Below are 15,334 nucleotides of genomic sequence, written 5' to 3' on the forward strand. Positions count from 1 at the left end.
ATTCATTTATTCTCTGGTCCTTAAACTATATCCGATGGTGAGGCCCCAGCTTGCAGGCCTTAGGGAGTGTGGAGCCGCCCTTTAATTGTCATTGCTCCCAAGTCCACTCTGACCCGGAGTGGTAGCACCTGTTACGGTCCCAACTATGGGTTAAATATACTACGACTTAAAAAACAAATATACTATATTAAAAAATCGTTTTCAAAATCACCAGATTCGGCATTAAATAACCTGAAAAGGGTTGATATGCCGTAAAACAAAACAACCATCTATTCTCTATATTGCTCTGTTATTAAATTGAGCTTCTTAAATAAGGTTTGGTACATATTATAAGAAAATATATATCTACAGAAATATATATATATATATATATATATATATATGCGCTTAAAGAACTCTTAGTTATAAAGATCTGAACTGCTACTATCAACAGCATTGACAATAACAACCCCCCATCCTATTTCCCTAGAACGAAAGGATAATTGAGATTATAATTATGATTCTATCCAATTTATTTTATGAGTCTGTTAATATTATATTTTCACAGAGAATACAATATTAATAATCCGAAAAAAATCACAAACTATCAAGTAATTTTATTTTCACTAAGAAATAATGTAGTATAATATATTTTTTTTGAAATTCTTTGAGATGAGTAATGTTTATATTTATTTATTTATTTATTTGCGAACAGTTATACTCATCTTAATAGTTGTTATTACTATCCCGTCCTGGTTGACAACCCTAAGAAGGCATTATGAAGAGATAGCAGGAACATGGTAATACAACAACTTAAAAAGATGAGGACAAAAGTCTGTTATGAAATAAAGAAAAGTACTTGTACAGACTTCTACCCATGTGATAAAACAAATAAAATCTTAACCGTGACACGAAAAGAAAAAAATAAGGTCAGTATATTATTAATATAATACGACTTTCAGTAAACGGTATACATTATATAAATATCACACACTTCGTAAATATAACAGCTGCATAGAATACAACTGTAAGACACTTGAAACGGCATAGGTAACTAATCCAAATGCACTCAATAGTAAAATAAAGCTTGTACTTGTTATATAATTTTAACCTGATTAAGTGCGTTGTTAAATCGAACAGCCCCCCCCATACCCTGGCTAGAATATATATGGGAGCTAAGAGTAGTAATTTAGCCATTCCAAAGAAAAAAAAAACACTACAAGAAAGACAAAATAGTAGTTTTATACTTTATGCGTTTTATTTTACTACTTCATAATTTTTATTACGCATAACTTAATTTTTATCCATATAGGTTACTAAAAGTCAGATTACAATTCAAAAGCATACACTTTGAAAATGTTCAATGACACCTAAAGTAAAATGTAATATTTTACAATTTTAATATTTTTTTGTTGAAAATGGTATATCTATATAAATAATTACTAAATAATAAGATAAATTCAGTTTTTACATGCAACCAATGACATTAAAATAAATTCAACATGATTTTAAAATTTAATTGCAATTAAATTTGAAGAATTCACTTTGTGTACTGTATAAAATGCAATTTAAAATTAATAAAGCTCAAATTAAACTTTGCCCTTTTATATTATTTCAAGTTAATTAAATGCTTTGTAGTGAAGTATGTTTTATTCCGTGGAGTGCATGACTAAACATCATATATATATATATATATATATATATATATATATATATATATATATATATATATATATATATATATATATATATATGTGTGTGTATGTATGTATGTATGTTCATGTCATGTCATGTTATATGCTACTGGTACCATGTAACCCAGTACTACCTGCCTCATGATCGGGTCATCGGCGACTAAACTGGTTCGCACACCAGACTGGTTTGGTGAAGAGGGTGGCTAGTCTTCCCGAAGGATTAAAAACAAGACCTTCCAAAGGGCGAATGAACCCTTTTTCGGGGTCAACGGCCAACTAGCACCGTGTGTGTTTGTGTATGCATGTGTGTGTTGGGGTGGAGAGGGCTGCCGTAAGCTGTGGTGAAGGCAACTTTTCTAGGAGAAGCAAATCTCTGATTTAAAAAACCATAGAGCGGGAGACCAATACCCGCATTAAGCTGGTCTGCAATTTTACTTGTGGCTGGCTATCTTTTTCTTGCTTGTTGCTGGATCTCAACAATTTGAACCGTGAGAGAGACTTAGCTGTCGTACAAAGCCAATACTCTGTAACATCACCTGTGTACAAATACTCCCTCAGGTATTTGTCTATTAAAATGGTCCTGTGGCGATAGACGTCATTTTTTGGGCTCATGGGCTTTAAGTGTCTGAGAGAGTGGCACTCGACTGACAAGACGTTGCAATCATAATGTATGTGTGTATGTATATATGTATATATGAGAACAATCAACGAAATAGGAATTGTATGTGTAACCGATATAAGCAAGAGTAAACTTTAATCTAATATAAATATAAGTATTTATATATACATTTATTAATTCCAACCAAAAACAGTCGAGTTGTTTTAAAAGAAAGTAAGAGAGTAAATTAAAATTAATTTTTTCTTTGAGTATTCTGTCGAACAATAAATTTAATTGTAATGTTTTTTTCGCAGTTTTAATGATTTTCTATTCTCTCTCCCTCACATACAAACACACGAACTCATACAGACACACACACACACACCCATACACACATATATACACCCATATATATATATATATATATATATATATATATATATATATATATATATATATAAACAATGTTTATAAGAGAAAATATATTGTAATCCAAATAAAGGATTCGTATCTGTTACAAGACAAAACACAACTATTTAATCGAAATATTGAGTATTCCCGAACATAGAAGGAAAAACCATATCAACATAATTTGATTAGTGAAATTCTGACTTATTAAAGACGTGTAAAAATATTTTACTTACAATAACATTTAACTTCTGTGCCAATATTTGAATGTAGTAAATACAAAATCCAAGGATCAACTCAAAATAACACTGGTATTTAAATTTGAACAAAATACAGATATCAATTTAAATGTGTTAAAATGCTTACCGGAGAGAAGAGCAGCGACCCCAGCAACGAGTACAGAGATAACCACTGAAGGCCCGGCTTGCTGATGAGCGACATGCGTAATTATAACGTAGATACCAATACCTAAAGTACTCCCAACACCTGGAAAGACAACAAAAAGAAAAACACAATTATAAATTTAGACGCGTACTTAGTTGAAACATGCATTATGCGCATCTTCTAATTTACTGTAAAAACTGACATTCACATACAGCAATTATGGGATATAAAAGGACAGCTATAACGCTTTAATGCCAGACCGTTTTTAAGTTTAAGACGACTGAAAAGTGGCAATATGTTCAGAAAATGATTGATGTTATTTCAGTTTCCTAAGTCCTCAAGTTGCATCGTGAAGATGCAACTTGAGGACTTAGAAAAACAGTAAAGTTGCATCTTCAGGACTTTTGAGGACTTAGGAAATGCAGTTAAGTTGCATCATCAAGAGAATCTAATAGAGAGTAAACTGTACTCAATAACTGTTGAATAACATGTGTAACCATACCATTCCAAATCGTATTAGAAGAATGAAGACTGTAACTCAGACATTATTTTAACTATTTACGTCCAACACACAGTCAGTGACTTTAAGATCTTAACCACGTCGTTTTCGATATATATATATATATATATATATATATATATATATATATATATATATATATATAGTAATTTATAAAATATATATGGCGATTAAGTTACACTGAATATTCGCCGTTTCATCCACTCTAGGACTCTTCAGGCTTATGCGCGAATTCTGTGGTTGTTTATCGTTTTTATATGCTCCTCTTCTATTGAGATTTTAGTTAGCCAATTAGCTTTCTAGTATCCACCGCGCCGCTTCCTATCAGCCAATGGGCATGCATTTTATCGGAAAAAAGGATCTGTTTTAAAACTAGGTTAAGGTTCTTTTATTGTTAGTTTATATATAAATATATATATATATATATATATATGTGTGTACATACATATATGTACATATATATATACATATATGTACAGTGATGATCATATTTATTGGCACGGTAAAATAAAAGTTAAATTTTGTCTAATAAATTCTAAAAAAGGGATTAAATTAAAGAAAATAACAAAGTATATTATGTATTTTTAACTGGCCTTTCCGATGCAGCAATCGGATTTTAGAAAAAATAAATAACAAAGGAACAACAAACATAATTGCAAAAAACCCTTGTTCAAAATTATTGGCACGATTTATTTAATAATCAATTGTATAGCCTTTGGCCTTGATTACCTTCCTCAGTCGCTTTTCATAGTTTACAACCAAGTTGTTGCACTCTTCAGTAGTAATTTTAGCCCACTCTTCCTGACAATAATCCTCCAATTGAATAAGATTCTTAGGCTTCCTTTGCATTACCCTCAATTTTAATGTTCTCCATAAATTTTCAATTGGATTAAGGTCTGGGCTCTGTGATGGCCACTCCAAAACATTAATATGATTGTCCTCAAGCCATTTCTTAGTCAGTTTAGCCGAATGCTTTGGTTCATTATCTTGCATGAACCACCAACGACGACCAAGTGAGAGCTCTTTAGCAGAGTCTTTCAGGTTTTCATCCAATATTTTAACATAATCTTCCTTTTTTATGCTACCTGTGACCTTAACAAGTCGCCCTGGTCCAGAGGCAGCAAAGGATCCCCAAAACATCAAACTGCCTCCACCGTGCTTCACTGTGGCTATGGTGTTCTTAGGCAGGAAAGCTTCGCCAGATTTTCTGCAAATATAAGACACTTTATTATGGCCAAATAACTCTATTTTTGTTTCGTCAGTCCATAGAACACGTTTCCAGAATGCAACATCTTTATCAATATGACGTTTTGCAAAGGCTAGCCTTGCTTTCAGGTGCATAGGCTTCAATAAGGGAGTCTTTCTCGGACGACATGCTTTTAAACCAGCTCTCTTCAAAACTCTACCAACTGTATGTCGAGATACATTCACTCCAGAGGTGCTCTGTTCATCAACAATCTCCCCAACAGAGATCCTTGGGTTTTGTTTTACTTGTCGAACAATTTTCCGTTCATCTCTTGGGGAAAGAATCCTTTTTCTCCCTCTACCCTCTAAACTCATAACGTGGCCTTGCGATTTGAACTTGTTTATTATGGCTCTAACAGTGGATTTGGGAAGGTTTAGCTTCTTTGAAATCTTATCATAGCCCTCCCCATTGGTATGGCATGCTACAACAAGCTTCCTGACGTCTTCGCTGTGTTCCTTAGTTTTAACCATGGCGATTGAAAATTATAATTTAGTCACTTATAATAGTTTAAATAAATCGCTATCTAAAAATTATCTGAAAAAGATTATTCACTGAATTAGCGTTAAACAAGCATAATATGGCTATAAAAAAGTCCAGAAAGCACGTAAACCGGAAATTGATTGATATTATACTGATACTAAAAGAAAAACAAAGCTGTGCCAATAATTTTGAACAAGGGTTTTTTGCAATTATGTTTGTTGTTCCTTTGTTATTTATTTTTTCTAAAATCCGATTGCTGCATCGGAAAGGCCAGTTAAAAATACATAATATACTTTGTTATTTTCTTTAATTTAATCCCTTTTTTAGAATTTATTAGATAAAATTTAACTTTTATTTTACCGTGCCAATAAATATGATCATCACTGTATATACATACATATATGTGTGATCGTTTATGTATATTCATGTTTATTTAATTTATTTATTTGTTTATTTTCTATTGTTTTTGTTAGTTTGAAAACAATTTTTTATATCGCTATTCTAGAATAAATTTTATTTTGTGAACACAATTATTTGCTATTTCTCTTCTACAGTTTAATAGATGTTGTGGTTCTTTAAAGTACATGATAGCACATTTTTCATGAAGGCAGAATCTACATGGGTCGTCTAGATGCCTACACGTGGTAGCTTGTCTTATTATTTTCCATTCGACTACCGGCGAATGTCCGCTTTCTTTGAGTTCCCAGTATTTATTTGCTAGTATTGTTTTTATACGGTGTTTTTTTTATTGTTGAATGTACTTTTGTGGTCATAGTATGGGGTTTTGAAATCTAATGAAGTCATGCCTACGTAATATTTCTTGTTATTCGGGTTTTCTTTCGCAAATATTGTTGCTTTTAGTTAGACATTTATTTTGAACTGGGCAAAATGTGCGGTGGCTACAGTTGCATTTATCTTGTTCGTTATTAGTATTTTTATTTATAGAATGGTTGTTATTGTCCGGGGTTGGTGTATTATTATTATTATTATTATTATTTCTGCTAGTGGTGGTTTTATTTTTATCATGGTGTCTACTTTTTTATTGTTTATTTTGTTGTCGTTTACATTGTTTTTATTTAATATTTTGTTATTATGTGCTTTAATTATCATCTCTAAATTTTCGCAACAACTGTAGGATAACTTTAAGGTATTTTTATTGAAGATTTTGTGTAAGGGGTTGGTTGCGGGAAAGTGTTTTTCAATAAGATCTATAAATTTCTTGCCAAGTTTTGTTTTTAACATTGGATTGTATGGGGCCGTATACCAAATTATAGTTCTTTTTCTTCTATTTATAATGTTATTATATTTATTGGTGTTTTGTTGCTTATATTGATCGAAATTTTTGTATCCACTATTTTTTAGGGCTGTTTCGTAGATATTGGCTGCCCTGTTAAATGCATTTTCATCGCTTGAGTTATCACTGAGTCTACTTAGGATCGAGTTAGGAATCTGTTTTATAATTGATGGTGGGTGATTGGACTTAGGGTTTACGTATATTGGAGTGGCGTTATCTTTTTAGTGGGGTTCATATGGGTTTTTATCTAAATTTAACGTGACGTCCAGGAAGTTTGTTATTTTATTTAGCTGATACGTCTGCTTTTAGGCCTAATTTTTTCACTTCCTTGTGTATGATTTTCTTAAAGTTATCTGCCTTGACTTTGTTGGTTTTTTTTTATTATAGCTAGTCCGTCATCTCTATATAGGCCGATATTCGTAGTATCGAATATGCTTGTGAGGGTATATACAATGAATAATCCCACAAGATCTGATGCCTCTGCAGAATCCCTGGCACCCATCGCCAAATCAAACGAATTTTTCATTTTAGTTTTTATCCATTGGTTATTGTTATTTATTAGAACTGATTTTCTACATTTTTTAATGATGTTGATTTCTTCCGATGATATATCAGTGTATATCTCGGCAAATTCTAGGGCAATGTTAAAAAGTTCTTCGGATATCGAGGGATAAAAGTCTATGATGTCAAACTGTATAAACGTACATTTATCTTTGTCTTCTATATTTTTAAACCAGGTGATGGCTTCGGTAGTATTTGCCGACTGGTTTAATTCTAGGTCTGGCTGGATTTGTTTGTTTACTCTAGAATGTATTGTTTTGCTAATTCTACCTATTTCTGTTTTAGTTGGGTTTATCAGGCGGGTGCTGGGATTATTATTAAAGTCCCAGCAGAATGTATGCCTCTAGGTTTGAATTTGCCAACTTTATCACTAATTTTTAATTTGTTTACTTTCAGTATTTATTGTATCTATGTAGTCGCACTCGTTTGTGTCTAGTTTTTTTGTAGTTTTTCGTAATGTTTCCTGTGATTAGTTTGTTATATTCTTGCTTATCTATTTTATAAAAGTTTCTAGTTTTATCTGCTTTTACAAAGATTTTATTAAAGTTGTTTATGTTTCTAACGATATTGTGTAGTTTCCGTTGGAAATTGTTAGGTTTATTGTGGAATTCTAAGTTTTTAATTACTTTTAAAAGTTCATTTTCAAAGTTTATCAAAAGGTCTACTGTTTTCGCATTTTAAGGGTTTTAAAACCATAGGATTCTTTTTTGTTTACGTTTTCAGTTTTAAGGAAGAAATTTGCTCGCCATCGCATTCGGCGTATTAGTTCATCTGTTTTTTTTTTAATTAATTTAAAAATATAGCTTGCTGGGTGTGGGGATATTTTTTAGCGATGTTTCGTATAAAAACAACAATAGCGAATAAATACTGGGAACTTAAAGAAAGCGGACATCTATGAAACTGTTGAAGAGAAATAGCAAATTACTGTGTTCACAAAATCAAATTTATTCCAGGATAGAGATATAAAAAATAGTTTTAAAACTAACAAAAACAATAGAAAATAAATAAATAAATAAATTAAATAAACATACATATACATAAACGATCACATATATATGTATATATATATATGTGCATATATGTATGTACACATATATATATATATATATATTTATATATGAACTAACAATAAACAAAAACACTTGCCTAGTTTTAAAACAGATCCTTTGTCCGATAAAATGCATGCCCATTGGCTGATAGGAAGTGGTGCGGTGGATACTAGAAAGCTGATTGGCTAACTAAAATCTCAATAGGAGAGGAGCATATAAAAACGTTAAACAACCACAGAATTCGCGCATAAGCCTGAGGTGTCCTAGAGTGGATGAAACGCCGAATATTCAGTGTTGCTTAATCGCCATATATATTTTATAAATTACTAACTAGCTCTGCCTACCTATTGAGCAATTTGAAGTAAATACTTAAAGTGTATGCATAAATCTATACTTTCGTATATTAATTTTATGTAAGTAAATTAATTATATATATATATATATATATGCGTAGGTTGGATGTTTGTGTGTTAGTAGGTAGGTGGGTATGTGTATGTGTGTTTGTATTATATTTTAGAAAACATTTGCACTTGTAGTTGCAGTTTCAACTGTGCTTGTGGGCGGGTCAGAGGTATGGATCGCTTGTTGTTGATGAGAAAACTGCAGATTCAGTAGCACTCTTAGCGAGCAAGCATCCACATTTACCGATAACGCTGGTTGCCCTTAATTCTCCTAGCCGCTACCTGGTTGGCTGGCCGTCGTCAACAGGCCTTTTTTTTCTGTAAGCGGTAAGAAAGGAAACAGAACGAAAATTATAGCAATGCTGAAAGTATCGTGCATGAGAAGAATTCTGCAAACAAAAACCGCCTCAGAGACGCACAGTCCTAGTCTTCAGAGAACCTGCTAGACTTGACATCCGGATTTCAGCTGTTAGCGAAGTGAACTCTGCAGAGCAAGTCTCATTAGCTGAATAGAAAGCAAGCTATATACATTACTGGCCTGGAAAAGGAAGTACGAACGCAAACTGACAGGGACAGGATACCGCACCTTCTACTTTGACACTCTGACCTCCTTATGTCTCTTCTCTCTTTAGATGACAAGTATCCCATTCCAATTATGGTTTATGCCCCCCACACTTAAGGCGTATCCTACCTCTCCGAAAGCCTTCTACATAGTATTGAGGAAGTTCTTATGGCAAATAAACAGAGGACTGGATTCTGTCATAGGTGTGTACGGCATTTGATATTTACCAAGTGTTATTGAAGGACGTAGATAAGGCTACTGTATTGACATCTGAAGACGCTAGTAGGGGCTTGTTTTGACATTGTGGTCACCACTTATCAAGGCCCGGAAGCCACTCAGGGATAAGGGTTATTGCAAGTACAGTACGTTAGTATAGAGATTTAATGAAGTGTTTACTTAAGGGGGCAGTTCATTAGGAATTCTTTAACATTGGACTTGAAGACATCCAGGTTGTAGTCAGGTGGAAGACAGGCAGACGGAACAGAGTTCCACAGGCGTGCAGTTCTAAGAAAGAAGCTTTGTTCATGGAATCTACGTTTTGATTTAGGCACAGATAAAGAGTGGGGGAAATTTTTGACAGTGGATTCAGCTAGACGGGGGTTTTCCAGAGATTGGAGTTCAGACGAGCACCTGCCACAGAAATAACGACAAAACAAGGATAGGCTCGCAACGTCTCTTCTGTGGGAGAGAGGTTGCAGGGTAGAGAAAAGGACATCCCCCACTAAGCCACGAAGTCTATTTTGTACTCTGTCAAGGCAGGATTGGCTGTTTTTAGCAGCTCCTGCCCAGATATAGCAGCAGTATTCCATACTTCGACGGCTCTGTCGGTGGGGCATTAGAATACGCCGACTGCCCCCTTGCAGAGGGTAAAAGTCCCTCAATGGGGGTCCTGGATATGACCTTAAACTATATCCAGTGGTGAGGCCCCAGCTTGTGGGCTTTGGAGAGTGTGGAGCCATCCTTTAATTACCATTGCTCCCAGGTGCACTCTGACCCGGAGTGGTAGTACCTGTTAGGGTCCCAACTATGGGTTAAATAGCAACCGACATGAAAACAACAAATATATTCTATTAACAAAATTTTTCTTCAAAATCTTTGGATTCGGCATTAAATAACCCGGAAACAGTTGATATGCCGTAAAACAAAAACAACCAACCAACCAACCATCCTAGGACGTACTTGGCTTTTATATAGATAGAGAATTGCATCAGTAGTGAGATATCTTCTGAAGCGGTAGAAAGATCCCACCATCTTTCCAGCGACCTTGGCAACAGACTTGATGTACGTGTTCCATTTTATGTCAGGGGTAAAGGACAAACCCAGAAACTTGTCAAAACATGGGCTTCTCCTAGACGAGAGCCATCCATTTCAATTGATGCCAGATGGGGATCAGAGCGTTGATGATGTAAAGACTGCAAAACAGTGTCTCGGTATCATCAACTCCCTCTTATAGTAAAAAGCTCGTTTTGAAACAACGTGGATGCATCCGCACAACAAATGATGCTGTCTTCTGGACTATGCACTGGTGTGCCTGCACATAGTTAGCACACGTTTCATGCCTAATGGAGACTGACACAGATAATCGGCTCGTTAGAACAATACCCAAGATGACCAAGCCTCAAAAAAAAAAAAAAAAAGAGGTGGAGAATCTACGAGCGGATTGATTTGGGTGTCTCAAAAAAGAATGTTACAAGAAAATGGAGGAGCACCTTCACACCAGCAAGGGCAGTTCAAAAGTTGAGTACCCAGAAATTCAGTGCAAACGGCGGAAAATCATTCTCCAGGAAACAACAGCTGAAGTAGCAAGCTACTCAACCAGGAATATAAGAGACTGGTTCGGTAAGAATTACGTAGAGATACATGACATCTTACAGAAGAAGCGCAACTGCTTTGAGAGGGTCCTTGCAAAGTTTGACGACCTTGCAGCAAAAGTTGATTATAAAAATGCATGCGGTACATTTGAGAATACGTTAAGTAAAATGCAGAGGAAATTATTGATAATCGTTGCAGAACAAACCCAGCGTAACCAGATACTGGAAATAGCTAAAAGTTCTACCAGGAACTTCGTGCAAGATACGAATTAAGGCAGCAGGTTTTAGCTCTCTTAGGGGAATCTGACGACAACAGTCTCTTCAGTAACAATGGATTACCACTCCATTAACGCTGGACAGATCACTATGGGCATCTTTAGGGACAATGCAAGCCGAAGGCAACGGCGATCAAGAATATGTCCAGCAAGCAATGAAATCAGCAATCGACGACACCCAATTCAATAATAACTTGGGCTGATATAAAAAGCTGAATTGCTACACGGCTCCTGTAATCGACGGTATACTAAATGAGATGTATAAACACGGAGGTGACACATTTTGGGGCAAAATCTCGAGCTTCTTTCAGAGTTTCTAGGAAAGAGAATTTGTCCCACAATATCTTTGTGATGCAGTCATCGTTTCTCTGAATAAGAAAAAGGAAAAATCAGATTGCTCTTACTACAAGCGCGTCACCCTTTTATTTATTGTAGAAAAGAACTTTTGCTGAGGAAAATTCGTGAGAAAGCCATTGCCTTTTCCAAGAAAATAGAGGAATCACCAATATAATCTTTGTTCCTCAGCAAATTCAAGAGAAGTGCAGAGCAGTACAGTGGTTTTTATATTGCATTCATTGATCTGAAGAGTGCTTTGATATGGTAAACTAAGATGTTCTTTTCAATATTTTGTAAAACGTGACCACTCAGCAAAGCTCCTGGCAACACTGCGGCAACTGCATATGTGACAGATGTGTTACAATGAAACATACCGTCAACCTTTTACACTCTTTCACTATTGGAAATGGTATCAAACAAGATTATATCTTCGCACCAACGCTCTTCGCCATATTCTTCTGCATGATGCTCTGCGAGGTTTATGAGAACTTGAAGAGATTTATGTGCGGTATTGAACAGATGGTGGCGTTTTCGCCTCCCGCAGATCTAGTTTATACTAGGACCCGAAGGTGTTTATCTTCCAGCCACTCTTTGACAAAGACTTCTTTCTCGTAGCGCATAATTAACTTGCCTTTTAGGCAGTCATAAACCGCTTTGCCAATGCAGCAAAACTCTTTGCCTTAGCGATCAGCATCAATAAAACAGTAGTACTGTACTAAAAGTCTCCACGTGGGTCTTCAACACCTAAGTATCATTATCAATGTAACTTTACTGAGCGCGATATAATAAAAACAGCGCAGTTTTTTCCCTCTGGACCAAAACACCGTAGGTTTACAACAACCGATGCCAAATACACATTTATTACGTCTACACTTCGTAAATATCTTATGAACTATAGAACGACATTTTAGATGCATTCATTCATTCGTTATAATAAAACTGTAGATGGAATCCTAGGAGTGACATCATCACGATCGCAAGATATACAATAGAAGTAGCTGTTACTTTTCTCTCTAAATAAAAAAGTGCTAGTCTTGCTCTTAGTCGACACCAGGAAATGTTTTGCAATAGGGTTATATATGTGGGGTTGCCTTAATTTCTGGCGCATATACTTATACAGATACCGTTTCTCAACTCCAAAAATATCGATTCCTTCCTCATCACATTCTACACAAACTCATTGGCTGACATCTAAATAATCGGTCATTTTTGTATGAACGAAACCTCATAAAAAACGCTCCAGAGATTAAAACAACGATGGCTTCCTTGATTAGAATAGGCAATCCGTTCAGAATGTTGTTTTTACTTGATAAAAATGCAATAATACGTTTATTACAATATTCTCTAATTAAAATTGTATTTCCTTACGCAGACTTTTAAATAAATGTTTTTACAATCATATATGGAAACGATTGGATACAATAAACGTTTTGGTTTTCAAAGATTTTATGTTCGGAAAAATTGGTTTATTACTTATTTATTATGTTATTTCAACAAGGAAAAATGGAAGTTTTTATTATAATATCCGTATTTATTTAGTGCAAAAGAATAAAAAATGCATAAGAACCAACATTTAAAGTGGATATTGATCACGGACGCATATGATGGCAGATCGCGATACCATTAGCCATCATATGCATCTGAGACCTATATCAACTATACCATTAACCAAAACTAAGTGCATTCTTTGGTTCTGCCCTACTTTTACCTATTTTTCCAGGTTGTATTAAAGTTTAACGAGATCTTTCATTATAAGAAAGAAACACATATTTTCTATATTACGAGAAAGAAGAACAGAATAGTTACAAAAGACGCTCTCCGTGTAAAGAATAGCTTTCGAAATAATTTTTATGCATTATTATTGAAGCATGGAACTAAAATACATGAATACCCAACAGTTAAAATCTTCATCTTGCATTCTTTATTCCTTTATTTTTGAAAACACGTGTTTACATTAAAAAATAATTGATTACATTTTCGATAATAACGTAATTAAATCTAACACATTTAAAGTTTAAAAGGCAGATTTAATGAAACCAAAATTTAGTACTTATGCATTTATATAATCGCGATATTTGGAAATATTTTTTTTACAGGTTAAAATCGAATTTCACGATATTTTTTCTTTAGACAATGATAAGATGGAAGCACAGATTATTCACAAGACACTCTCCTCTCGTTTGGGCTTAGCTTCAAGTTAAGAGCAATTATTTATTCCTTTACTAAAAGTTCGATTTAATATAATTTTACATTTATTAAAATAATAAATTGTTAAGGTTATTTTTCCAGTGAAGACGCGTTCCTTTCTTCGATTTAATGCATTTAATATTATGCACATTGATTATTAAAAATTACATGTACGTTAACTTTTAACGTAGATATCCTAACAAAGGAATATGCAGGTGCTCTGTTTTATGATTGCATTGTATAAATATTGTCGAACAAAATTAAGCTGTTTGCTTTAATTCTACAGTAGATAAACCTCTGTTTATATTACTCGACTTATCGATATACACCGGACGAGTCACTTCCAGTAATTGTTTGTTAAATGTAGTACTTTCGAGGGTCGTAACGTCCTACATTTACCGTGGAGCAGTAAGTTAAAGCCTTTCCATTCGTAATTCCTTTCCCAACTTTCTCTGCACGTTCGATCCTGCCTTCTTCGGATATTTTCTTTTGTTTACATTTGTTTGGTTTCATATAAATGGCTTAGATTATTTTTTTCATTAGTCTTTGGGAAATGCTAAAAGGTCTAAAACAAAAACATGTGATTTTTTTTCCTATTTTTCCATTGTTATATCCTGGGCGTCAAGTTAAAGGACTACTTCACCAACAATGAATTACTCTAGAGAATGTAATTTACCAGTATTAAACAATGTCTCTGACCAGACAGCTTCGCTGGGCTGGGCACTTGTCTCAAATGGAAGAAACAAGATTGCCCTAAGTGGTGTTTATACCGAATTGACCCATAATTACCGAAACAGAGGGGCTTCGCAAAAAGCGCTTCAAGGACCACTGAGGCAACGGCTGCGCGTAGTTGATATTGTAGAAAAAGACTGCGCAATCAAGGCAAAAGCAGAGAAAGTTTAAGGGCTTTGCCAAAGCGAGGCTTTCGAGATCAACAATAGAAAGACCACAGAAGAACTACGTTAGAAGAAGGAGACCGTCATCTACTCAGGACGCCTATGCCAGACAAAGGACCGGTATGCCCAGTCACCAGAGGCTATGTTGCCAAGGACACTCTTCCCATTGTTCGCATGACCTTAGGAATTCTCGAGGAAAAAGAACAAGAAGAAAACAACTGCAGACAAATCGCTTATTTCTATCAAACTGATAAATATTATACAATACGCAAATGGTTCATGTGTTTACATAAAACGATTTTATAGAAATAGCAGGATTAGTATTCCATCACACGCAGATGGAACAATTATAGACATTTAACCGTCTGCAATAGTACAGAAAAATAACCATTTGTACAGGATATTTCCCGCGTGGTCCATTACTTAACGCTAGTGCATCCAGTGTTCCATGTAAATAAATATCTATTCCAGACTTAATCGTTACGAGGAAAGTAAAAGCGGTATGTTTAGTTTTAACATACTGCAAACGTTCTATAAAACAATTCTATCGTGTGAGACTTTTCGGGATATAACATCAGATACTTCCATGAAAACTAACAGTATCGTTAGAAAAATATTGGTCATTTATTCACCGTAATGTGATTTGAAAGCTG

General features: G+C 34.6%; 1 protein-coding gene across 1 annotated transcript in view; it reads right to left on the reverse strand.

Moving 5' to 3' along the window:
- The window catches only part of LOC145266689 (high affinity cationic amino acid transporter 1-like), a 381,400-nt gene that overhangs the window by 215,082 nt on the left and 150,984 nt on the right, over positions 1–15,334 (reverse strand). Inside the window, exon 2 of the mRNA XM_080122617.1 lies at positions 3,046–3,165. Coding sequence (XP_079978743.1) covers positions 3,046–3,165 — 120 coding nt within the window. The remainder of the gene's footprint in view (positions 1–3,045; positions 3,166–15,334) is intronic.

The sequence above is a fragment of the Euprymna scolopes genome, chromosome 4, assembly GCF_053919585.1.
Source record: "Euprymna scolopes isolate OS-2025 chromosome 4, ASM5391958v1, whole genome shotgun sequence".
Taxonomy (NCBI): domain Eukaryota; kingdom Metazoa; phylum Mollusca; class Cephalopoda; order Sepiida; family Sepiolidae; genus Euprymna; species Euprymna scolopes.